Below are 27,991 nucleotides of genomic sequence, written 5' to 3'. Positions count from 1 at the left end.
ACAGTTCCTAGAACCTTATAGGGTCCTTGCCATCTAGCCAGAAGTTTATTGTCAGAGCTGGGAAAAAGGACAAGTAGTTTGTCCCCCTTACTCAAGGTTCTCATTTGCGTATTGCGGTCGTAATAATGTTTTTGTTTACTTTGGGCTTTCTCAAAATTTTCCCTGATGTCTTCCCATATTGATTGGATTTGGGATTTTAGGTCATTAGTGTTTTCTAAAAGGGCTTCTTCTCCTCCTTCCTCCTCTTCCCACAACTCCGACGCCATGTCTAATAGTGTTCGGGGTTGTCTCCCAAAAACCAACTCAAATGGACTATGTCTGGTAGAAGCTTGTTCATGTGTCCTAATGGCATAAAGAACTAAGGGTAGTTTCCTATCCCAGTCCTTGCCTGACACGGAAACAGATTATTTTAAAAGGGTTTTTAAGGTACGGTTGTATCGTTCCACTAAACCGTCGGTTTGCGGATGATAAACCGCGGTTCTCAGGTGTTTAATTCCTAGTAGTTGACATATATGGGACATTAGGTTTGACATAAACTGTGTTCCTTGGTCAGTTAGTATTTCTTTGGGAAAGCCTACTCGGGTAACAAACCCGATCATGGCGTTAGCTACTCTTTTGGTATTAATGCTGGAAAGGGGGATGGCCTCTGGATATCTGGTGGCGTAGTCCACTAATACCAATACATATCTATACCCCTTGGTGGAGGGTACGAGGGGTCCTATTATGTCCATTCCCACTCGGGAAAAGGGTACTTCAATAATGGGCAAGGGTTGTAGGGGAACCTTTCTTTTGGGTCCGGGATCTATAATCTGACACTTAGGGCATTGCTGGCAAAACTTCCTAATCTGGGAAAACACTCCGGGCCAATAAAACCTTCTTAAGAGGTATTCTTCAGTCTTCTCTCTTCCGTAATGACCTCCGCCAGGTTGACTATGAGCTAAATGTAATACCTGGAGCCTATAAGGTTCGGGGACGAGCAATTGTTTCTTTTCTTGGGCATCAGAGTTGGTAATCCTATATAACAGGTTTTTAATTATGAAAAAAGATGGACCTTTATCTCCCGGATTTCGAGGTTGCGCATTTCTCCAGGTGTTAAGGAGAGTGGGGTCCTCTCTCTGACAGGAGCGAAATGGGGGAAGATTATTGAAGGTATCGGCTCTTGTAATTACTCCGAAAGATTCCTTATTCTTAGGTCCATATAGTCTTTTGGTTTCTCTTTTTTCCCTCTTACTAGGTTTATGACGGGTTACCGTAGACTGGATTGTTTTTTTAGAAAAAGGAGCCTCTTTCCACCAAGGATTATTTCTTCGCTGTTCCTTGTGCTTTCTAAAAGAATAGCAAAATCCATATAGTCGGTTCTGATTATGGCTTCCTCCACCAGGCGGTCTACTACTCCCATCCGGATTTTGGTTTCTCTTCCCTCCCATAGTAGGGAGACCCATGTCATGGGATACTCTCGGAAATCCCCGTGAATGCAATGGATCGTCACTGTGATCCCGGGAGTGAGGGTTCTGCCATCCGTCAAATCAGCTCGGATGACTGACTGGCTGCAGCCCGAGTCGATAAGGGCTAAAGTCTTGCATCCGTTGAGAAACAACTCTTTTTTGTATTATGTATTTTGGCTTCCTGTATAATAGACCCTACCCCTGGTGATGCCTATTTCCATGGGCTCTGCTTTGTCAGTCTTGAGGGGACACACTCGGGCTATATGGCCCCACTCACCACAGCTATAACACTGGGGTTGTTGGGGAAAAGGCCTCTCCGTTATCTGGGGTTTCACTGTATCGTCAAGGGGTCTTCTCCCTGAGGAGTTTACCTGTCCAAGGGTCTGACGGGATGGGGGGGTTCACCCTCGGATGGGGGTTTTTAAACTCCATGGAACGATAGTAGGCACATGCTAACTCAATGGTGGTATTGGTATTGGGGTTAGGGTGTTGCTTAATCCAGTTACGTGTGGAGAGCGGGAGAGCTTCCAGATATTGTTCCAGTAATATGACTTCTATAATGTCCTCGCGGTTGGTTCCTATGGGACCCAACCATTTGAGACCCAGGTCCTTTATCCGGAAATACAAGGCTCTTGGATTTTCCGACAGTCCCCATTTGGCCTTCCTGAATCTTAGCCTGTAATGTTCTGTGTCGAACCCTACTCATTCTAGTATGCTTTTCTTAATGTCCTGGTATGGTGTGGTACCTCCAGGGTTCACAGCTTGATAGGCTGCACGGAGAGTACCAGTCAATAGAGGGGCTATGTACTGTCTCCACCGATATTGGGGCCAAGTGGCAGATGTGGCAACTCTTTCAAAGTTGGTAAAAAAGGTGTCCGGGGCTTCGCCTTCCTGGTACCTTTGTAACACCGAACTAGGCATATTGGGATGAACCCGGGTAGCCGCAATGGTATGGGTCAGGGACTTTAAGGCCTTCTCATGAACCAACTGGTTGTTGGCCATGATAGTCGCTTGGCTTTTAAGGGCGTTTTGTAGGGCTTCCCGCTCAACTTTGGCCTCTTTCTGCTGCTCTTCCCACACAAACTGGAGGTGCCTCAGTCCCTCGGCTAGTTGTTGCATCATATCAGCTATGGTGGGAGTACCCTCCATCTTGGATAGCGTCCAGTATCCTGGTGTCTCCAAATCCCACTTCTGACACCACTGTAGTGGGTTCTCGCTTGGAACAGGATTGCAAAGAACTCTGGAGACACTGAATATGGTGATATTGTTCTTTTTTGTATTGCAATATAGGTTAGGGGAATTGTATACTCTGTTCCGGTTCTTCCTTGGAAAAATGTCTCTGATATTGCCGTCTTCTCGAGTGATCAGAAAGATAATATTTCTGTCTGTTCTTTTCCTAGGGTGTTCTGGGTGACTGTCTCGATCCCAACCTCAAGGAGGATGACGTTCCACAAAAGAAAACGGAAAGAAAAAACCAGGTAAGTGTAGACGTTTGGGTTTGACTAGATAAAGGTTAGTAGGGAGGTGAGGATAGGGTGTTGGGGCTGGTTTGAGGAGTAAACTGGTTGATCGTGTTTCACCCGTTTCCCGTGGTACTAATTTCCTCTCTTTTTCTCTCTCTCTATTATCCGATATGTAGGAGAGTGGTTTACTTCACCACCTCCTTGCGTGTTGTTAGGGGAATCTGAGCTTTTCTATTTAGGTCCCCTCCTCCCGGTCCCTTCCCGGTTCCTCGATCCCCTTTTCACTCTTTCTTTCTACCCGCATCCACTCGGGCAGGACTTTTACATTAAGGTATGCCCGTACCTGTGAGAGCCACGCCCCTCCAGGGACGTGGCGGCGTTGTCCGTTATTCCTTGGTTCCTCCGCGCCTTTGTCGTCGGATTCTTCGACTTCCGCTATGCTCCTTTCCGCGGGTCTCGATCCCGTACTCAGCTTGCTCACTCCTTCCTCTGGCTCCGCTCCTTCCATCTCTCTCGCGCGCCCCGTCTCGTCTCTCTTCCTCTCTTTTGGCTTCTCGATCCCGGTTATCCGCATCAGAATTTACTTCTGGGTTAGCGATTTTCCCGGAGCGTGCCCTAGGGGTATGGGCCGTCAGGTTCGGGCTTTGTTGTGCAACCGTGGCGACGGGCTCCCAGTTACAATAAGCATAAAACTAGAATGAGTACTCACCCAAACCTGATCCTTCTGGTATCAGTAAAGAGACTCAAGCCAGCTCAACTATTCTGCCACCACTTAACGCTGAAGCACAGCTTCAAGGGCCTTTGATAGACAACTTTGTTAGTTCCTGATTGGAAAAACATTCTAACATATTGCTGATAAAAAGGAGAATCCAAATCAATTTTAACCTTATATGAGTGACTGTTAAGAAAACCAAAGAAGCTAAAGGAGAACTTGACAAGCTCATCTCAGTGTTTCTCCTGCCCACCTTCGGTAAATGATGCTATGTGCAGGAATGTTTTTCCCTTCTTCAACTCAGCCAAACCACGCCTTCCTGTTTGAACCCTTATTAACTGTAATGACCCATGGAATCTTTCAATGTATCTCAGGCTTATGACAGCTCTGCCTATAAGACCATTCTCTTTGAAGTTGCAAGCCAAACATTTAGTTACAGTCAAAGAGTATCTAATACCACCAAGGCAACATCAAGTAGTGCTGGAGAGGATGGTTTACTTATGATGACAATTAGGCCAGCCCTCATGAGCCCTGGCTTTCAAATAATTAATCCTCACAAGACTTCCCCATTTATGGTGGTCGGGGAACCTCATAAACTAAAGAGACGTTGTCCAGTTCAATCTTTTCAACTCCTGACCCTGCAAAGGGTCAATTGCAGGAGACCTTGCTGTGTTCTTTAAAGGTGTCTCCAACTCCACCCAGCAACACCTGGCCATACTATTAGATCCTTTAAACCAGTCACAAAGCACAGACCAAGCTTTTCCAGTTACACCACAAACTGCCAGAGATAACTCAACCAGTTTTTAGAGAATATTAACTACCTTAATCCCCTGGAATGACCATCAACTTCACACACTCCAGAGGCAGGTGAACTGATCATCAGCCCAAGGGAACCCTTCCCCTTTGTATATGTGGACACAAACACTGATCAGTGTTAAATAATCAAAAGAAAACTTTTAATTTTTAATTTAAAAGACGATCATAGACATGGTAGTCTGCTGACCCCAGAAAGGTCACCATCCCTGTGATTCCAGGTCATTCCCAATGAGTCGCAAATTGCGACATGCCTCATCAATATTGATGAGGCAGATCCGTTTGCAACCCACTGGGAATCGCTAAATAGGTTTGAGACACATTAGTACATCGCACTTTGCGACTTACTAATTGCAAGTCGCAAAAAGTTGCAAACCCACTTCTACATACATGTGGCCCCTTGTATCTTGGCCATTCACTCAATCAAAGTCACAGGGTTGAAGAAGTTTTTGGGCTTCCTTAAATCTGAGATTAAGAATTCAGACCGGATGGATGAATTCATTAGGATTCAAAGAAAACCTCCAAGAGCAAATTCTTTTTGAGGGACTGTTTTTCTAATAGAAGTAATTGTTTCTTCCCCGTACAGAGTTACAGGACTAAGATTTGTTTTGGGGCTATGACTCCCCCTATGACTCCCCCAGTGAGGAACACTTTACTGAATGGAAAATGTTACATTTTATAAGGAGCCATTTTTGGTGGTCCATGGAGATACGTAATATTCAGTGATGTGTTCAGCAGTCTTCCACTTGTGCTTAAAAGAATCACACTCAATCCCTTTAGATCCTCTCTCAACACCAAATCAACCCTGGAAAAACTATTTTAATGGAATTTCCTGTATCCAGGGTGAAATCTGCAGTATCCAAACCAGCCGCTCCTCCTCTATCAGTTAACAAAGATGGGTATCAAGATTTAGAGGTGGAGTCTATAGCACACTGTAGTATACTCAAAAAATGTGAGTGGTCAGTTGAATGACAGTATGGAACAGGCATGGAAGTATGGAGCATTTTTGGGAACCAGCAACATTTGTCCAGACCCCCAGATTATTGGCTTTCTTCCATTAGAAATTCCGTGAGAAGCCAGCACCCTTCTCCCTCCACTCCCCCCTCTCTCTTTCTCTCTCGCTCTCCCTGTCCCATTCCCCCTTCCCTCCAGGAGATGTTTACCTCCGGAACGCTCTCCTTGGTATGGATAGAGACACAGAACCTGATTCAAAGTTTGGTGGAGGGGGTTACTCCATCACAAATGTAACAGATATCCCTCCCGCCATATTACAATTCCATTAATGCCTACGGAGCTTGTAATACGGCGGACAGGATATCCATCACATTTGTGATGGAGAAACCCCCTCCGCCAAACTCTAAATCAGGCCCACAGTCCAAGGTATGTATAACATTCCTTGGTACAGCTTGCCATCAGCACTCGCAGTATAACATTTGCAAAACCTACACTAACATGAGCTGACGTATATTGTCATCAGAACTCCTTGGATAACATCTGCAAAACCTGACAACGGCAGAGCATTTAAGCTTATGCAATCCATTTACGATTAGATTTAATTGCATGTAAAATCTGAGGTGCAACTTTAAAATGGGAATATAAAATCAGTAATGCTAAACCGAATCATTAAGAGGGACAATTAAGAATAAACTTGAAACTGATAAGTTCTGTGGATATACATTGTCAAATAACTTTGTGCTTCCACCTGTATGGGATTAAAACCTGATGAGGACCTGTTTACTCCTTTAAATATTATTCCTCTTGTCTGGTTAAGAAACTCTCCAATACTAGTTTTCTCACATGAAACTCTGCACGAAGCATCAGTTCCATTCAATTCTGCATGACACATCTTAATTGAAAACAATGCGACCATATCTAACTTATGCAACTTTTGCTCGAATGTGAATTTACCATAGAAAACAGATGACAAGAGACATTTTGCAAAACAGGAATAGTTTGTATAATTAAACTCTATGCCCGGGAGAGCAGTTACAGAAACGGGGTCTGAGTACTGTCTCTCATTCTACAATCAACCTGAGTGGTTTTTATACATTTCTCTGAGTGTCATAAAGTAATTACAACATTCGGTTTGAGGTGAAGAATGTGAACAGTTGTCTTGGAGTCATAAATAAGGTCCACGCTTGGCCTGGCGTGGGCACAATGAGGGCCAGTGGGTAACATGTCCAGATGACCGGCCTGAGTGGCATGTGATCACTGTGTGTGTTGTATTCTGATTGGCTAAGTGTTCCTGTGAGAGGACGGTTCTACTATCTGGGCCCACCCTAATTTTTCACTTGTTTAATCACCTGGTTTTTGACCTTTTACTGTGAGGGAGCCTCATAGTAGGGGACTCAGCTCCAGTAAACTCATGGTAAAATGGACTGAGTGTGGTCACCACTGGTGCCACCTTACTAAGGAAAGACTTCCTTGGCGCACAAAGAGTAGGAGGCCCCTGCCTAGTTACACATGATCACACGTGCACATGCATGTGAACCTGTGGGATGGCTGTGTGGGGAGGATTTCCGGGGTGCGCAGCCCAAGAACTGCACACAGGTAGCCTGGTGCAGAAGGGATTATGCAGAGTGGGTAGTGACCTGGAGTAAGCCTCATCAGATGGGTGTACACATGTAAGGGATAGTCAGTGTGCTTACTGCCTTTTTCACTGTAGGGACACTCCATTAAATGTCAATGCGATAAGATGACCTAGGGTGCAACACCAGTCCCCTAGGATCCACAGAGACCAGAGTCACACCAATGTACACTGTAACCTGTATGAAAAGGGTCATCTAGGAATGTCATCTTTCTCTGACTGAGCTCAGGATTAAGGTCAATTACTGCTCTATCCAGCTGCGTGAGCAGGGCCTTTCATCAATCAGCCAGCCATCAGTACGTGCCAGGAAATGGGCAGAGAGGCCCTGGAAGGAAGGTCTGAGACTTTCAGAGCACATGTAGCACTAACTCCGGGCCACCGCCATTTTGAGCTATCCCAGAGGACTGTGCAGGAAGGAGGGGACAGGGGCAAGGAAGTAATGTGGCACATCTGGATTGACCAGAGGTGAAGGCATGCTGGACACTTCCGCCCCCACTTAAAGGTCTTGCACAGGGGAGGGCTCTCTCTCTCGGCTGTGCTTCACTGTAGGACACCGGAACTGAGGGCGGGCGCCATGGACAACCGGAAGGAAGAATCCCCTGACTGCCCACTGGAGCCGGGACTCTGCCCCTGAATGACTTTAGTCCCAGCGAGGATGCCTTAATCCCCCTGAGGACTATTTGGAGGAAAGACTGGGCAAGGTGATCGCACAGCCCTGAAGAAAAGGAAGGAACCCAGAGAAAAGGATGGTGCACGGAGTCAGTGGGACTGGCTCCCTGCAATCTGAGAACCTTCTAGGCCAGGAGGCCTACTGAAAGTGCTCCTGGTGGCAAGGGCTTGCCAGCAAGAGTGAAATGACACCAAGACTGTCAAAATCAGCCCTTGGAGGGCGAGATATTCCAAGGAGAACATTTGCGACCTTTGACCTATTTCCAAGTACGCGGCAAAGCACCTGGGGCTTCACCACTGCTCCGTTCGATGCCCCAGGGGTGGGCCAGGGCCCAGGGGCTGCCCCCAATAGGGGTAAAGCTGGGGGGGTGCCGTAAAGAGTAGCAGAGGAGCCCCGGACCCCATCTTGGGGCACCAAAGAGAAGCACACCTGGCAAATATGTGCAGGGCCGCAGGCCTGAAGTAAAGCCGGGGGCACCATTGCACCCTGTGAAGCTGCTGGAAGGGCCCGAACCCCATCCTGGGGCCACACAGAGAAGGCCAAGTCGGGGAGCACCATCGCGCTCCCCATGAAACTGAAAGAGGTGCCCCGGACCACATCCCGGGGCCCAGCCAAGAAGTTGATCCGGGGGGGACTCTGTTGTGCCCCCACAAAGGTGGGTGCAGGCTGGGAGAAGGGCCGGCGGGTGAAGAAGACAGGGAATGCTGTTGCAGTCCTCATGAAGGTCGTCAGGGGACCCCGGACCCCATCACAGGGCCCCACACAGATCCAAAGTTCACCCCTGTGAAGTTGGCTGAAGGGGCCCCTTACCTCATCCTAAGGCCCTACAAGGAAGAGCAAGCCAGGCAGCACGACAGCTGTCGCACTCCCCCCGGGTGGCCGGGATGGCTGCCACCAACATTGCGTTGGTCCACATGAGCCAGCAGACACCAGGAGAGGCGGGGGAGTGCTGGCGTGCCTCCCCCACATGGCCTGTCCTCGGGCTGCCACAGTTGAGGCTGCCCGCCGGAGCGGGCCGACCTCCAGAGACAGGAGGGCCGGCTCCCGGGCAGCACTTGGAGGTGCTGGTTGTATGTGGAGCCAGTGGAAGCAGCCAGGGATGGGCTTCCTGAACCGCTCCCCATCATCAATGACTTCATGGGAGTGCCCGGGTGGGACCATACACCCCCAAAGAAGGGCAGCCGGGGGTGAGCTCCCCACGCTGCCCTCCAACAGGAGGCAACCATGCAGGGGGTGTCTGGGTGAAACCGGACACCCTACACACAGAGAAACGCGGTGCAAGGCCGCATGAGGAGACAAAAGAGAAACCAAAGCAACACGGCGCCCCCCAGCACAGCAGGAGAGCAGCTTATCAACTGTGCAGACTGTCCCACAATACCTTGCATGGCACAGTGTTGCTAGCCCACACCACCTCCCTTGAGTAAGCCTTGGACTGCTCTGCAATGCTACCCTATGAGAGTCAAGCGCTACAATAGGGTGTTTGGTTCCCAGTGGTGGTTGAGTGTGGACCCATTATTTGTGCAGGCCACAGAACTAATGACCACCTTTCAACAGTTCCTAACTACGCGTGGTGTCTGACTTTTATGGTGTTTGGGAATACAGGTATCCCTCTGGTCATGTACATTTTATTGGGGCCAATCTCCAGGGACCATTGTGGTGTTGTTGCACCTATGTGTGGGACTAATCTTGAGTTTCCTGTTTGTACGTTTGTGTGGTGGCTTTGTGCTGCTCCACCTGTGGCCTGTCAGTCAGTAACCTCAGGCCTAGGTTTCAGAGCCTGCCTGACCACATATCTTGGAGTCAGGGTTGATGGAGAGTTCATGTTGGGTGGAGTAGCTAATAGTGATGTGACTTGGTTGATCTATGTGATGGTGTCATGGTGCACACCGACTTTTCCAATATTAACATTCCCCCCTTTAGTTGGATTTTCAACTACACCATCTAACCTATACTTATGACAGTCACAAGTTTGGGGGCATTGGTTTTGCTTATTTCTACTTCCCTAGTTGTTTGCATTCTACCCAATTTGAGGACTACGTTTTTACAGCAGTGTGGGAAAGTTCCCCTATTGGCCTCGTTACCCCCACCCCACCTTTTGCCTGATATTGATGCTGACTTGTCTGAGAGTGTGCTGGGATCCCGCTAAATAGGCCCCAGCACCTGTGTTCTTTCCCAAAATGGTACCATTGTTCCCGCCATTGGCACATCCCTGGCACACAGCTGAGTCCCTTGTAAAATGTACCCATGGTACCCAGGGCTCTGTGGCCAGGGAAGGTCCCCAAGGGTTGCAACATGTATTTTGCCACCGCAGGGGACCCCCACCAAACATACGCACACTGCCATTGCTGCTTGTATGTGTTGGATGGGGAGAAATAGACAAAGGGTGCCATGCCCACAAACCTCTGCCTGTGGCATAGGTAAGTCACTCCTTTAGCAGGCCTTATAGCCCTAAGGCCAGGTACACTATACTACACGTGAGGGCATAGCTGCTTGAGCAATATGCCCTTACAGTGTCTAAGTCCATTCTTAGACATTGTAAGTTTAGTATGGCCATATTGAGTACATCGGCTGGGAGTTTTCTGACCTCATGGAGTGAGAGTCTTTGTGCTCTCTGAGGCCAGAAACAAAGTCTGCACTGGGTGAAGGTGCTTCACACCTGCAGGAACTGTAACACTTGGAGGTGAGCTTCAAAGACTCAGGCCTCCTGTTACAGTGCCACAGTGCACTCCAGCTAGTGGAGATGTCCGCACCCCAGACAAAGCCCAATTCTTGGCAGCAAGTCGGGTGGGAAAGTTAGGAAAAACAAGGAGGAGTGACCAGTTCAGCTAGGACCACCCCTAAGGTGTCCAGAGCTGAAGTGACCCCCTCCCTGCAGAATCCTCCATCTTGGTTTCGAGAACAGGGACTAATAGGGTTAGTTCTGTGTCCCCCTCCCCAAAGGGAGTGGACACATGAAGGGCGTAGTCACCCTCAGGGAAAGTAACCATTGGCTACTGCCCTCTGACCCCTGCAACATCCCTATTCCAGGATTTAAGGGCTCCCCTGAACCTAACTCATCAGATTCCTGGTGACCTCAAGAATAAGACAAGAAGAAAGAAGAAGGACTGCTAAGCTGCCCCCAGCAGAGAAAACTACAGACACCTACTGACTTGGTCCCAGTACTACCGGTCTGTCTGCAGCTTCTGAAGCCCTGCTACAAAACTGCGACACATCCTGCAGGACCAGCAGCCTCTCCAAACCCCCAGGGGACTGCCTTCCCACCAGAGGACTGATGACTCCCAGAGGACAGCAGCCCTGTCCAGAAAGGACTCCAGCAAAGGACTCCATAACTGCCCTGGATCTTCGACTCCTGCCCACTCTGTACCCGACGTCCACGGCCGTGTCCAGGGAGCCCACCATTCTAGAGCAGGTCCCCAGGCAATCCACCCTTGTGTCCACCCTGGGATGACCCCTCCTGCCCAACTCAACAATGCCTGCAGCCCAAATCCAGAGGACCCCCCATGACCACGAGAAAGATACCTGACGCCAAAAGGTACCCCGCACCCTGCAGCCCCCTGGCCTTGGGGAATCCGACCTCTGATGCAGCAACATTCAGCAGGCAGCCCTCGTCTTTGTCCGGCCTGTGATTACCTTGAACCGATCCCCTGGACACAGCCTGCAGCCTTCTTGTGACCCCCGTGTCCCCCTGTTGGGAAGCACTGGGAGCCCGACACTGAGTTTGCACCCTGCACACAGCAGCCCATGTGCTGCTGAGGGTGAGTGGTTGGTGCTGACCTGTGGCCCCCCAGTGCTCACCTAAACCCTCCAAGTCGGCCCTCCGAAGTCGCAGGTACTTACCTGCTGGCAGATCCATTTCTGAGTGTCCCCAGTCTCCTTAGGATCCCACTTCAAATCTTACAGCAACTTTTACCTTTGCACCCGGCTTGCCCCGTCTTGCTGGAGGTGAGTGCTTGGGTCTAACTTGAACCGCGACCTCTGGACATCTTAGCCCCCATAGACTGGAACTGTAAAACTTTGCTAACTATTCTTCACCCACAACTGTATTGAAAATTGCACTGCCAACTTTTAAAACAGAATTTTGCTACTTACTTGTAAATCTTTTATCTTGCCAAATTGAAACAAAGTGGTGTTGATACATATGCTTGCAACTTAGATCCTTGTGGTTCTAGAAATAAAGTAACAAAATATATTTTTGCTATATAAAAACAATTGGACTGGAGTTGGTCATTGAGTGTGTGCTTCATTTATTGCCTGTGTATGTACAACAAATGCTTTGCACTATCCTCTTGAAAGCCTAACTGCTCGACCACAGTTTCACAAAAGAGAGTGTTATTATCATCTACTTAACCTCTGTTAACCCTCTGGGGAACCCCTGGACTCTGTGCACACTATGGGCCAGATGTATCAAAAAAACGATCTGCGTTTCTTAAATAGCGAATTTTAAGAAATCACTATTTAAGAAATACAAAATGGTATGTATGATTTTTGCGATTCAGTAATACCGATTTCTTAAAATTCGCAAATGCTATTACCGAATCACAAATAGAGAATCCGACCCCATTCGCACCTATGGGCCTGTTGCAAATGTTTTTGCATTTCCCAAATTGCGAATTCCAGTTAGGAATTTGCAAATTAGGAATTGCAAATCCCAGGGTGCTGGGGGCCGAAGGCCCCCTCTGCTGCACCCCAAAAATATTTTTACGACATGTGAAGTGCACACACGCCTTACGGGCATGTGTGCGCTACAAGTCAGTTTAAAAATTTGCATATGGTTACCACCAAACTTTAGTTTGTGCTAACTGCATTTCCTAAATGCCCAATTTGCATTTAGGAAATGCTTGATACATGTGCTTTGGAAATCGCAAATAGGAATTATCTATTTGCGATTTCCAATTTATAGAATCGCAATTCTCTAAATGGGGTCACAATTTAAGGAATCGCTATTTTAGCGATTTCTTAAAATTGTACTGCAAATGCCTTTCATACATTGTGAAAGGCATTTTTGCATTCGCAAATGGCCAAATTTTGCAATTCGAACCGTTTGCAAATGCAAAAAAGCTTGATACATCTGGCCCTATATCTCATTTTGATATAGTATATACAGAGCCATCTTCCTACAAGCAGGAAACCCCCATTTGCAAGAAACCATACAAAAACTGGAATCCAATGAAAACTGGAACAATGGCGTGCACAGACTGGTCAACCACCAGGGGAGCTAGGAGAGCCAGTTTGTGAACCATTCCTGCTCAGGGGCACCTTCCTCATCATGCATGTCTTTTTGTAGTCAGTGGCAATGCTTGGATGGCTAGAGTGCCATTGTCCATGCCATTGCTGGGTATGAACGTACAACAATATGCCCAATCTTCATGCATACCCCACTCTCCATTGCAGTCATCAAGTCCAACACATACCGATGTTGCAACACCATGAGGCAGATGTCTGTCAGTTATTCCTTGATTGCAATAAGGCCGAGCTCAGAGCTGTTCATCATTTTGAGCATTTCCCACCTGGTTATTTGCAACCAGCGGGCGTTCACTTTTGTCTGCAAGGTGAATAAGGGTTTTGGACCCTTCAGCTGATACTTGTGCATCGGTGAACGGTCTGAATTCGTCTGGAAAGATCTTGTTCTTCTGTCTCTAGCCTGATGCAACAGAATCATCTTCTTCATTAGTGGGTATTGGTACAGTTCTGACAGATCTTCTCTAGGAATGACCAGGGTTGGGATATACATGATGATGAGGGAGCACAGGGCACGGGTTCTGGGGACAAGCTCAGTGTATGCAAAATCGCCGCATTTGCCAGTAAGTTTCCAACAGCATGGAGGTGCCCCATTGCAAGTCCAGAATGAGCAGGATTGTACTGCAGTTCTCAGTGGAATTGTTCCTTTGCCTATGAAACATAAGGAATACAATATGAGTTTCTGTACAATTAGGGGTTGTCCCTTCCCTTCTATCCACATATACCGATCTATCTCAGTGTCCCTGATTTCCTGACATGGGGCATCTATGCTGTTATTCAGCCTTCCACTACGAGACCCATTTCCCTTTATATCATCAAGGTAGATGGCCCTGCACTGAAACTCCATGTCTGAGGTCCATGTGTTGTTAACAAAGACAGCCCCAGATACGCTAAAAGCCACCCTGGGACCACAGATGTAAGCGGGAGTGGACGTGTTGTACACTGATTTGGCGGTTTTGCTACCTCCAAGAATCCCTTTTCTGGAAAATCTCAGGGCCAAACAGTATCCTTCCCTATAATGCTCTTTCTGTTTATGCTATCTAGCTCAGTTTGGATATCGGTAGGCTCGGTAAGAAGGTGCAGTGCTGTGGGATTGGTCTCGTAGCAAGTCAGATTTAATTCTGCCTTGTGGGGCTCAACTCTATGGAGTTGTATTTTGGCCCTAATCCTACATAGGTGTAGGTGAGGAGACATTTTGCTTTTTCAAGGGCTACCTCTTGTGACAAGTAAGGCCTATCTGTGCCTACTGCATTTGGTATCAGTGAACAGACGTAACAAAACCTGACTTATGTCTTGGAGGCCACGGCCGCCATGTGCTGATAGTATGTGTTGTGTAAACGGGTGCTGTGTAGTGCGTGTGGAATGCTGGTGTTGTGTCTGGTGTAATTATGAGTAACATGGGAGAAGTCACTATGCAAGAGCGGTGACACTTTCTGAATGGACTACATAAGACTAGGCTGTTCCTTAGCAAATTAATGCAGTACCCACAAGGGACAGAGAATGTACACATGTGAAAAAATACATAAGTTTTTTTAACATATTGGGATTAATTCAGGGGAAATGTCTGTAGCCCTCTGGTGGCTGGAGTTTTGAGAGTTCAAAAGCCTTTATGGTGCAGTTTGTGGTTCTGGATTTGGGATTGTTGATTTGGTACAGTTTGGGAAATAATTCACAATGCGGGTCGCAGTAAGATGGCCCTGTTGAGATTATGTAGTCGCTGAAGAAAGAGGCAATGGTATGTTGTAAAGGTGGTGCACATGGAGGCTCGATTGCAGACCGGTTGGGCAAGAGCTAGATTTGGTTTGTTATTTGAGAAGACATTGCATCCTTGCTTGTCACCAATTATTTCCTAGGAATTTCCTGTATTTTCCCTTTTTCGGTGAGGCACCTGAAGGTGGCCCCACTCTAGGTATCTAATTTGAAAAGAATGGGTTATTGTTCATGAACATATTAATTTTATGGGTCATTGGGCCTCCCCCCTCTTTTTTATGTTTTATGGGGTGCTCCCATGAGCATGTGGTTAATTTAATTTATGAACTGGTGCTCTGCTTGCATAGGGGTTTCATCAGTGTGAGTGGTGTTTTCCACCTACAAGTGCGCAGGGCATGTAGAAAGAGGAGGCGTGTCGCACTGAGCATTGGTCGGCGATTGCAACTTGCCCTGGGGTCACATGTATGCCCCTCGAGCATGTGATGAGCAACATGACCCAGCCTAGTGGTGCCAGGTGTCTTGATTACGCCTTTTTTCAAGAGGCTTATTTTTGCGCTAGCTTTGGGCTTCTTTTTATTGGTATTTGGGCACTTCCCTATATTTTTTCATTACCTGTTATTCTTAATTGTTGTGAACCGGAGAGGGTCGGAGAGTTGCATTGCGTTGTACAAAATTGGTATTATTGCTTACTATGGACGGTGTGTGCAAGGCCTTGTGTTAGCTTATTGCTAGGCCTGATACTGGGGTGATCATATATCTCTGCATTCTACTCTGGTTGGAGCTGTGATGGAACTTTTCAGACTCTCTTTCCCCTGCATCCTTCTCTCTCTCAGTCCTGTAGTTCCCTGCGGTTACTTCGAAAACTTTGCAGGAGAGAAGGAGACAATACGTCGCAGCATGGAGAGTCTGGTTCAAGGCGAAGAACTTGCTGAAGTTTGCCCAAATGATGGTAATGGACTGTGATGGCTGGGAGTTCGGGTGAGACCTCACATCTCTAGTGACTCAGTGCCATGCGGAGCTTCACTATCTATGGATTTTGTGCTTGTGCTGTGGAGATTATGGGGCATTCGCTACCTCAAGTGTGCGGGAAGCCTGGCTCCTGACACTGGAGGACAGATTTGTTTTAGAACTGAAAGTGGGCCTCCATTTGGCTGGAGGACATTAACTTTCTAAGGGCACTATTACTGTTAGGACTACACACCAAAATAAACTTTTGGTCACGGCTGGGTGCCCAAGCATGGGAACTTTCGATTTGGTGATTGGAATTCGCCCCAACTGACTTGTGGGTGCAAGGACCTGAGGGGCCTGCATTTAAACACTGGTCTGTGAGACGCCCTGTCCTCCTTCGTCAGACTACCCTTCCCCTGGATGGTGGGCAGCCAACCCCACCCTTGTGGATTTGCAGCAGAGTGGGGCCTAATCTCCTGCCAGCACCCTGAATGTCGGATTCTAGTGAGAATACCCAATTGAAAGAACACATACAGGAGTTTTCCTGAACGCAAGTAAAGGTTTGAATTTCTAATTTTGTCTCATTTGTCCTTCCTTTGAATTTTCATGCAGTGGACTTTAAGGTGTGGTAAAAATTGATACTTTTCTTTTGTGGTGTTAAGTTTTAATGCACATCTGGGTTCTGCCGGTGTATGAAGCATTGCTTCCCCAAACAGTTGGTCTTCACTGCTGTGGTTGTATCCCTGGTCCTTGTTTGGCTGGGTTCCTTGTATGTGGTTGCTTTTGCCATGCATTTGTCTAACTGCCTGACCCCTGTTGTGGTGGTGACGTGATGGACTGGCTTCCCTGCGGTTCAGTATAAGATGCATTCATGTTTTCCTGGGTTCGGTTTTGTGGACTGTCTCTGGCTTATCAACTTCTGCTTGTGATATGCCCTTAGTCATCATCTGTTGGCCATGTAGCACACTGTATGGCAATAGTAACATTCTATAGGGTCTGGCTGCTGCCAACCTCCCTGGTTTCTGGGGTTATAGCTGGGTTGAAACCCTCTACTGTTTTACGGTGGAGCTCCCTCCTGAACAAAGTGCCAACACAGCCCCCTCAAAGGCGGTCTTTTCCAATTTGTGTTGGACCAACTTAGTGGCGTCCTTCTGGGCTTGCTCCTGTCTTTCCCTGTCCTTTTCTTGCTTCTTTATGTTAAAATGTAATATGTAAGCTTGTACTTCCCACCAAGGTTTTGAGGATATTGTAAAAGAATATGACCTAGGACCTCTGTCGATCTATAGATGTCCTGTCTATTGTCCCCATCATTCTCCTATTCTATCCAGAAAGTCTGTTATGGTCTCCCCAGGTTTCATGGTTTCTGCCATTAACCCTCCTACATCTGGGCAGTCGGGGATCATTTCCCTGAGGGCCATCCATATTTGGTGCTTGTATGAATTGAATGCAGCCCCTTCATGCTTGGTGTTTGTCAGCATGATTGCTGGGATACAGGCTTGGGTAAACACTGTGTTAACTTGCTCTCCAATGATAATAATACTTAGCAGACTCTTAACATCACCCATTGCTAGGGCTATATCTGCGGTGTTCTTCTCAAAGCATGAGATCTACATCCGCGTTCATCCAACAAAGGCGGCAGTTTGGCACTTAGGGCCTGATTACAACTTTGGAGGAAGGTGTTAATCCGTCCCAAATGTGACGGATATACCACCAGCCGTATTACGAGTCCATTATATCCTATGGAACTCGTAATACGGCTGATGGTATATCCGTCACATTTGGGATGGATTAACACCTCCTCCAAAGTTGTAATCAGGCCCTTAGTCCTTCTTGTTCCATCTAATGGACATCATAGATGGTCCCTGATGTGCCCTTCTGCAGTAGCCGGCATATTCTCGTTTTGGGCAGCACCACTGGTTTCTCCTCAACACAGCGTGCCCATCGTCTAAACCATTCTGCATGTAGCTAAAGTTCCACTTGGGATCTCCCCCTCCGTGACAAATGCAGTACTCTGCAACAGTTATGTCCTCTTGTCTGAAAGATCACTCCTACGGCCAGGGTCTAACATACTGGTCACTTGTTTTGGTCCAACGGCTAGCAGGTAACAAAATTGTCACAAAAAAGATCTCACCTTCTTCTTGATACACTATCTCTCTTGGAGTTAGTTTGTTTGTCCTGCGCATTCGGGAGGAGCAGTGGACATCTGTGTCGCTGCTCTCCTCATGCGCATGCAAAGGGGCCATCTTGGTTCTCCTACATCTGAGTTGAGTTTGCACCAGGCTACCTTGGTCTCTAATTTCCTGGTCAGCCCCTCCCCAAGGCTGGTGCTCTGGTGGGGCTCAGACCTGAGTCAAAATCCTCTCCTCTACTTCTACCTTGGATTCTTCCTTAACCGGGGCTCTGTACCTAACCCATTTCTCCACGGGTGGAGGGCTTGGTGCTGTACTCTCTCGTTAGGCTTCCAGGGTGCGAGCTCTCGCCTTAATTCATGCCTTTCCTCTAAATCCCACCTAGTTTTGATCCTTCGCACTGAGCTATGCACTGTTCTTTTGGTTGTGGCCTGCCCTCAGACTTGCTCTCTGTTGTTTCCTTAGCTGCCTGAGTGTAACCTGTGGCTCCATCATCATCATCGGATCCCAGGAGACTGTGCTCCTTTTCATCACCATCGCTAGTTTTCTCACTGTCCAGAACTTCTATGAATCTCCCTGTCACTCAGGTGTGTTCCCAGGAACCAGTGGGAGTGCATGTTTTCCATGCTGCTGAGGTTGGGTGGGCTGAACACGACGAACGGAGGGTCAAACTTTGGGGAGCCCTGGATTGGGGTGAAGCTGGGATTGTCTGTGCTTGTTGGCCTTTTGATCTATCATGTCTAGGCCTAACAGCTTGTTCTTCAGTAGAGGCCCCTTGGGCACCCTCAACTGGCGGATTGGTGCAACGTAATTCAGGGATAGTAGGCATCGGGGAGAGTACCTTCATTTCTACATATGGCGGGGGAGGTGCAGACGTCTTGCTTGCTGACTGTGGGTTAGTGTTATCAGTCTGGGCCTCCTCAAAGATGGCCTGTAATTCTAGTAATGCTTCTCTCTTGTCCTTCTTTTGCCCAGTGTATTTTGTCCATATTTGTGTTCCCATGTGTTCAATTATGCTAGTGTCAAAGGTTCCCTAATTTGGCCAGCAGAATCTGTGCACCTGTGTGTGTGGTGGGTGGGCAGGGGTGTGTGTGTGTAGCACATTAAGCTCTTTAGCCTGAGTGGGGAGCCTGGTTTGCATATGCTTTAGTGGTGATTTCATGCTAAATTTGGGTAGTTTTTTATGGGACAGTTACTCTTCTAGTTTTTATGATTTTAGGGAATCTTTCTAACCTTTCTTTTTTTTTTTAGGGAATCTTGAGCTTTTACTCTGGTAGTGGGAATCTATATACATGGGAATTACTAGTTCTGCTCTGAAAATTGGGGAAATATATAGACAGGGATTGCTAGATATAATGCCCTCAGTGTTGTTTACATATGCATCAAAATAAACATTTACAGTGTTGTTTACATATGCATCAAAATAAACATTTAACAAACACAAATAACAATGCTTATGAAGGATCACAACGTATGAGAAAGTGCAGTTGTTAACTCAAACTTATGAAATTTGGCATCAAAATAGCATGCTTCACTTTAGTATCAAATAGTAATTTGTGAGAATTAGCAACGTCTTCACATGGCACATTGAATCATCGACAAAACACAACATTCAAGACACAACACAGTTGCATTCATTTACCAGCATCACAATATCAAACAGACATCTTTTCGACTGGCACTCAAGGAGAAAAAACTGACAGAGCACAACATTTTTGCCAGAGATACCTTAGCTTGCCCTTAACGTATGCTATCCTTTAACCAGGGTAAGCTCTTCAATACATGTGGGGCCGGATGAATTAAAGCATTGAACTGGTCGCAAATGGCCCATCAGGCCGTTGCGACTAGTAAAAGGTTTTTTGGCATGTACCAACCCTAATTTGTGAGACAGTAACCTATTACCCTACTCACAAAATAGGGTTTGCGGCTCACTATTAGGAAGGGACGTGCCAAGGACGTTCCTTCCTAATAGTGAGTCGCACTGGAATGTAGTCTCAAAACATTCACAGTTACCACCAACTTAAGTCCCCTTCCCTTTTGCAAATGGGGGTGCAAATTTTTTTTTAAAGCAGGCAGTGGTCCCATAGACCACTGACTACACATTAAAAAATTAAAAGAAAACTTTCCAGTTTTCTTTTTGTAATGCATCCCATTCCCATTTAAGGAAAACGGGCTGCAGTACAAAAAAAGACTGCTTCATTTAAAAACAATCATAGACATGGTGGTCTGCTGCTCCCAGCAGGCCACAATCCCTGTGACTGTGGCCATTCCCAAAAGGGTCGCAAATTGCAACCTGTCTCATGAATATTAATGAAGCAAGTCTTTAGTGACCCATTTGTGAATCGCAAACAGTGTTAAACACACTATACATTGCAGTTTGTGATTTCCTAATAGGGAGTCGCAAAGATTTGCGATTAGGAAATCGCAAACAAAAAGCTACAATCTTCTGGCCCTACGTGAGCCTGACAGACAAATGTTGGCTCCTGGGATAACGATAAGAACAATTTGTGCTGAGAAAAGAAAGGGTAGCTCGACAACCATAGGCCCTTCTAGGCCAGACACAAGCTAAGCCTAATCTCCCAGATCCAAATATTTTACCTCTCTAACATCGGAGTCACACCCTACACCCAGGGGTTATGCATACCATCTGTGTCACACCCTGCAGTCCAAGCAAATGATAACACCTCTCTTTTCTTTCAGATACCATCAGGGTTAGGAAACCAGTGACACTGAGAAACCCTTTTAGACTAGATAGCAACCTTGAGGTGCAGACCCTATATCACACACAGGGCCTATGAGTACCATCTGTGTCACCCTGAGAGGTCCAAGCATTGAGGCCTCAGCCTTATATCACACCCTGTGTCACGCCCAGCGATCCAAGCGGAAACACAATATTCAAAACAACATTTTGCCTTTCCTAGCATGCTGACTATCAAAAAGGTGACTTCCGTGGGTTACGTTTCTTCCTAGTTTGTCATACGCCAAATGCTAGGACTAAGGCTCTGATCTAGTCTCTTACCCTTCAGACGGCTGCTGCAGGATGGACCTCCGCCGCACAGATTCAGCAGCACTTCCTATCAATTGCAGCATGTGCTCACCTTTCTTGCTGCACAAATGTGAATCCGTCTGGGCAGGGTCCCTTTCCTTCTGTCCCAGTTGGGTCAGAGGAACAAATCAGCTCCTGGCTGGCTCACCAAAATGCTGCTCTAATATGAATTTACCTTAAAAACAAACAGAAGAGAAGAGACATTTGGAGAATTAATTAAACATTACGGCCGGGAGAGCAGTTACAAATATTGGATCTAAGGACTGTCTATCGTTGCTCAATTGACCAGAGTGGTTTTTACACTTTTCTGTGTCATAAAGTAATTACAACATAACTTTTGAGGTGAAGAATGTGAACAGTTGTCTTGAAGTCATAAATAAGGTCCTCGACCTGGTGTGGACACAATGAGGGCCAGTGGGTAACATGTCCAGATGTCCAGTCTGAGGTGTGTGCGATCGTTGTGTGTACTGTGAGTGTTGTGTTCTGATTGGCCAAGAGTTCCTAACTACGTGTGGAATTTGACTTTTATGGTGTTTGGGAATGCGTGCATCGCTCTGGCCATGTGCGTTTTATTGGGGCCGGTCTCCTGGGCTCTTTGTGGTGTTGCTGCGCCTATCTGTGGGACTAATTTTGAGCTTTCTGTTTGTGTGTTTGTGTGCTGACTACGTGCTGCCCTACCAGTGACCTATCAGTCAGTAACCTCAGGCCTAGATTTCAGAGCCTGTCTTACCATGTTTCTTGGAGTCGGGTTGATGGAGAGTTCATGTCGGGTGGATTAGCTAATAATGATGTTGGTGTATGTGATCATATCATTTGCACATCGCCTTTTCCAATATTAACACAACTACTCATGAACTTCGCTGATTTAGTGTTAGTCTAAGGACAAATGGCCTCCTGCTTATTTGTCAAATATAGCATCACATAAAGCACAATTTGGAAAAAATATTGATACTGTATCAATGGTATATAATGGCTCGAACACTAATTCCCAAAACTCCAACAGATAGTTATAGGATTTCAACATTTGTAATAGCATTTTTTTAATGTAAAGAGTGGTAATTACTCACAAAGTGTTTTTACGTTTTTTATTGTAATGTTTGTTGTCCACATTGCTGCAACTTTATCAAATTAAATAAAGAAATGAAAAGAACACTCCTGTATCATGTGTGCTCTTTCAGAAACTCACCGATTGTGCAGTGTTGTGTGATTCCATTTAGAACCTCACAGACTGTTCTGTCATGTGACTTCAATCAGACCTGACCTGTCATTCCACACACCTAATTTTGATCAGAGGAATTACAGGTCAGTTTTCACTGCTTGTCACCGCAAGGAAAACCAGGAAAGACGACTCCCATGGTGAGGGGAGCATTGCATTTTATTTATTTTTTAAATCCTGTTTATAGATTTTCTTTTTAGAAATAAAAAAGGAACCTCTTTGTTGCATGGCTCCATTCCACTGAGGGAGCCCTGTACCAAACAGTAAAATGCATTGGCAGGAACCACGGTGACAGGGGTTTCTTCCAATGCATTATAAACGACTGCCAGCCTGGCGGTCATTTTTAAATTTGGCAGATGGAGTAGTCTCTACCAGGCTGTCATACAGTCCTCCGCCAGGCCATCGGGGATTACCCTGTCCCCTAATATCTAAATCAAACCCTAAATCATGTGGTTGCATTACAATATCTTGACTGTGCTCTGTCACCATATACAAAATATCAGAGTCTCTCTCACACTACTCCATTCAGAATATCACAAAGTAATATTATGCATCACATGCTGCCATATAACCCTCATTGAGAATATCATGTTACCATATTTAGAATACCAAAGACAATCATGTGGGCACATTCATAATCTTACAGGCTGTGCTGCATCATGTGAATGGGCCAGAATATTATAGACTGTTATGTGACTCTATTCAGGATACCATATACTGTTTGCTGTCTTGACGCACAGACTGCCATGTGACCCAATTCATCATATCACAAACAGTATCATGTGGCTCTATTATGAATATCTCAGACTGTCCTCTGTTTCAGGATATCAGACTGTGTTGTATCTTGTAACACCATGCAGAATTTCACATACTGTGTCAAGCTATTACGCAGTGCTTAATTTGTGCTTGTTGTTTCCGGTGCTGAGCACCGGCACGTATTTTTGAGGGCCGGCGCTTAGTCTTCTGCCTCAAGCAATTGCTGGGAGCAAAAGACACATTTGGGAAAGACAGACCAAATTTTTTTTCGAAAAAACGTCACAATGAGGGAAAGCAGAAAGCTACAGGTATGAGCTGAAGGGACAGGGAGTGGCTTTAAATGGATTGAAGAGTGAAGTAAAACGGGGGAGAAATGCCAATTATGAAGAGTAGAAATTCTTGCTTATTTATTTAAGTTAGTGGGAAGTAAACTCCAGCCACTCCTGCTCTGCTCCTTCTTCAACTGCCGTCTCTCCAACATTCTAGACAGTACCGTTCTTAGAGCAGGGGCAGCAGGAAGATACCATGTTACATAACAAATATAAACAAAGAGCAAAAGGAGAAATTATACATTGACTTAAACCATGAGATACATTTTACATACATTAATGTTTTTTCTCCAAACACAATACTACACCATCTTTCCCCTTCAAACAAATAAATATATACATTATTTAATTTTGACAATTCTACTGAGATTCCAAACACGTCCATCATCCAACTTAACTGAACCTTTGTAGATTCTAATAATTTTAAAGACCCTACTAAAGTGAGACTGCCCTCCACAAGTTCTCCCAGGTAATTTGACTTTAACCAAATCCCCCACACCAAAATGCATCTCTTTTACAGATTTTCTCACATCATACACTTGTTTTCTTTTCTCCTGACAAGACAAATGTTTACTCATTGCTGAATCTCTCCTACTTTCATAATTGAGTTGTTCCTTGATATATTCCTTAACCCACTGAGGATTTATCACTGTGTGGGGTATACGTTTCTTGAACATGACAAATGGGGATTGGCCAGTGCTAGTGTGCGGAGTGAATCTATATTCTTCAACCTTCTTCTTGATCATAAATTCCCAATCACAGTCTAAATGATTTGCTAACTGGATGGTCTCCTCTAACGTTCTGTTGAAAAGTTCTACCATGCCATTGGTTTCTGGATGGTATAATGCACTCTTTTTGTGTAAAATCCCTCTTCTCCTCAAAAACTCACACATAAGTTTAGACGTGAATTGAACACCATTATCAGTCAAGATAGACCTAGGATTACCCTCTCTACTAAATACGTCTGTGAGGAATTCTACAACAGTCAAAGACAACACCTCAGAGGAAATCATGACTTCCTGCCACCTAGATAACTCATCCATGAGAACCACCACATACTTCGAATGAAATTTATAGTTCAACGGTCCCAAAATGTCAATGGATACCGAATCCCACACTTCAGCGGGAATTTTTTTGAGTATCATAGGTTGAGTTCTAATTTTCAACGACTTATCTGCAACATTACACTACACACAATCTCGCACCTTTCTCTCAATAGTTAAATCCATCCCAGGCCACCAATACACTCTCCTTAGTCTTTCTTTAGTTTTGCAAATCCCATGATGACCACTGTGAGCAAGATCCATAATGCGCTCATGCAAATTGCACGGGGAATCAACCATTCCCCTCTTAACACTATTCCATTCTGAATGGACAATTCATGCCAAATTTTACTATAACTCTCTCCTATGCTCTCCCTTTTATCTAAGACCCTTCCAGCAGAAAGCAAATCTCTCACACGGGAAAGTTCAACATCATCATCCACTCCTTGTTTCCATTCATCCTCTGTAACACAGCCATCCGTTACAGCACAGACCTTAACCTCCTAGTCTACTCACCAGGAATCTTCAGTGTCATCTTCATACAATCCTTTATTTCTCAGTCTAGATAAGATAGTCTGCAGCTTTATTCTCGCAACCTGGAACGTACTTCACATCAAAATGATAATCCTGTAGACCAACTATCCATTTTCAAATACGACCTGAAACATTATCCAACCCCTTCTTCTCAAAGATGTCACGTAGGGGTTTGTGATCAGTGCACACTTCAAATTTAGTTCCCCACAGAAATTGTTTGAATTTCCTTATAGCCCAAAAAATTGCCAAAACCTCTTTTTCAATAGTAGAATATTTACACTCCGCTCCACGTAAACTGCGTGACGCAAAAGCAATGGTATTGATCTTGTCACCATTAAGTTGCCTCAAGACACAACCTAACCCTTTCTCAGATGCGTCTGTGGTAATTGAGCAAGGAAGACCCGGTTGGAAGCTGTTAAGGGATTGCACTGATGATAAACCCACTTTTAAATCATCAAATTCCCTTTGACACTCGGAGTCCCAAATAAAGACAGACCGGTTTTTAAGTAAGTTCCTAATAGCACAAGTTCTTTTACTTTGTTGACAAAATATTTTAAATAATCTGACTCCGAAATCAGAGTTAATTTTGCACCTGAATCCATCATCATGGAAACCTTGATCCCATTTACATCAACCTCATCAATAGGATATTCACAGCATACTCTAGTAATACAGTTTACATCATTGACAACTTGTAAAACAAATGACCTCTCTTCATCTTCATCACTGCAAGCATACTCAATTTCATTCACCTTCACAACTTTCTTCTCTCCAGACTTGCAACACCTTGCAAAATGCCCTTTCTTACCACATTTTTTACATAACATATTAAACGCTGGACAATCCTTGCTATTAGCTAAATGTGACGAAGAATTACATCTATAGCATAACAGTTTAGATTTAAATGATCCTGTTGGTTTCTTTGTTGCCACCTTTGCCTCAACTAAATGAACAGCCCATAAGGCGCTCTTAGATTTTCTTAAGTATTCCACGCAAAGTTCGGAATGTTCAATTTGTTTTGCCACCATTATAACTTCATCCAGGTTCAGATCACCTTTGGACCACAAAGCTTCTCTTATTTTGGCGCTCTTACATTCCAGCATAAACTGATCTCTAATGCGTTCCTCCACTGAGTCACCAAATTTACACTGGGCAGCTAATTTTTGCAGATTTGTTACAAAATCCTCTACTGTCTCAGTTTCACCTTGCTTACATTTACCAAAGTAATATCTCTGTAGGATAATTGACACTTTTGGGAGAAAATGTCTATCCAATCTGAGCAAAGTTAATTCAAACTCATTCAAGTTTGTGTCGCCTTCCGCTCCATCTGGGGAACCGATAACAGGTAAATTCTCCAAAATCTCCTGACCTTTTGCACCCAAACAATGTTGGAGAATGGAAGTCTTCCGGTCTGCAGACAAATTACTGCCACAAACCCGAATGTACGTAAGAAAAACCTTTTTCCACTTACTCCACGGTATAGGTGGTTCACCAGGTAAAGACAAAAAAAATGGAGGCGGCGTGATATTCTGCATGCTTGCCAAAAAAAAAAATATAGTCTTTGGTCTACACTTACTCAAATTCACTTCAAATTTTTCACAAAAAAAAATTGCCTTAAAATGTAAGCCTGCTTTGATATTTAATAAACACCTGTAACTGAGCAGAGCATAGCAATGGAAATAACCATGGAGACATAGTTTAGAAATAGGTTAGAAAGAGGTCTCTTTAGCAGAAAATTATTGTGAAAACAGAACGAATTTAGAGGAGCTGTAGAAATTTACCCAAAATGCATTTGAATCTATGTAAGAAGGAACGGAGCTCGGAAACAGCTCACCTAATGCGTTAATATTGAAAGCCTGATCGGGAAGCTGCCGCAGCCTGGACGTTGCTTAGCAACGGCAGCCTTGAGGCTAAGATGCAAGCGTTGGCAGGCAGCCAAGGCAAATATCGATCCTGTAGAGTCAATCCTCCTTCTGTGTGCGCTGTCGAGGCATGGATGAAAGCGTTGGCAATGGACCAGGAAGCGCGGCCTGGATGTTGCCTAGCAACAGAGCCTCGATGCTAAGATGCATGCGTTGGCAGGCAGCTAAAGCATATATCGAACTCCGTTGAGTCAATCCTCCTTCTGTGCGCGCTGTCGAGGCACGGATGAACGTGTTGGCAATGGGCCAGGAAAACCCGTCTGCCTACAGCGAACACGGACTCCCAATGTGCAGCCGACAAACCCTCAGTCAAGGGAATCCCTCGACCAAAGGTGTTGCCTGGAAACAGGCAACACACGTTCGCGTGCACCGCGCTAGCATAAGCGCCAAAGGGAAAACACAAAAATGCGAGGATATAAAACAAAATCCCCAAAGTTGAAGAGTCCTGAATGTAACCTCCTCTCCAGTAAAGCCTGCTAAAGGTATTACAAATATCATAATTTAACACGATATCCAGATAGGATTAGATATCCATAAATCTTGAGGGCTGGAGTTTCAAAGGGCGCATCCCATCCTCGTCGCCAAAATTGAAGTAAAACGGGGGAAAAATGCCAATTGTGAAGAGTAGAAATTCTTGCTTATTTATTTAAGTTAGTGGGACGAAAACTCCAGCCACTCCTGCTCTGCTCCTTCTTCAACTGCCGTCTCTCCAACATTCTAGGCAGTACCGTTCTTAGAGCAGGGGCAGCAGGAAGATACCATGTTACATAACAAATATAAACAAAGAGCAAAAGGAGAAATGATACATTGACTTAAACCATGAGATACATTTTACTTACATTAATGTTTTTTCTCCAAACACAATACTACAAAGAGGCCCGAGATGGCTGCAGGATTTCGGTGCCTCAGTATTCATAGTTCGCACATTTAATTGCAGCAGCCGCATGTGTAAGAGGAGGGCTTTGGGCACCGGTACCTTTTTATTTACAAATGAAGCACTGCTATTACGGAATGCTCTGCCATTTGACCAAATTCAGATGATCACAGACTATGCTGTAATATGACCCAAAGAGTAATATCACAGATTGTGCTTTGTCATCTGACCGAATTTAGAATGTTATAGACTTTGATTTGACACTGTTCAGAATATCACAGACTCTGCTATCAATTAACACCATTCAGAATACTACAGACTGTGCTGTGTCAGCTGATCCTATTCAGAACATCACAGACTGAGTATTGAAATGTGAGATTGGCAACCTAATATCTCTTCATGTTATTTATTTGCATGTGTTGAATTTAGCATGATTTTCAAAACTTATATTACACCTAAATTGCTTTAAAAATTTAACATCCACTGTGGAAACTGATGCCCTTATATGTGTTCTTCTGCTTTGCAGGACGGTGGAAGCGCCCTGGACAGGTAAGGA

The 27,991-nt window shown here is 45.4% G+C and overlaps 1 protein-coding gene across 1 annotated transcript in view; it reads left to right on the top strand.

Annotated features, from left to right (window-relative positions):
• LOC138282988 (E3 ubiquitin-protein ligase TRIM39-like) overlaps nt 1-27,991 on the top strand; it is a 162,678-nt gene that overhangs the window by 37,986 nt on the left and 96,701 nt on the right. The window contains exons 6-7 of the mRNA XM_069221081.1: nt 2,846-2,923; nt 27,962-27,984. Coding sequence (XP_069077182.1) covers nt 2,846-2,923; nt 27,962-27,984 — 101 coding nt within the window. The remainder of the gene's footprint in view (nt 1-2,845; nt 2,924-27,961; nt 27,985-27,991) is intronic.

This window comes from Pleurodeles waltl, chromosome 2_2, assembly GCF_031143425.1.
Source record: "Pleurodeles waltl isolate 20211129_DDA chromosome 2_2, aPleWal1.hap1.20221129, whole genome shotgun sequence".
NCBI lineage: Eukaryota > Metazoa > Chordata > Amphibia > Caudata > Salamandridae > Pleurodeles > Pleurodeles waltl.
This window is presented reverse-complemented; position numbering and strand designations above follow the sequence as displayed.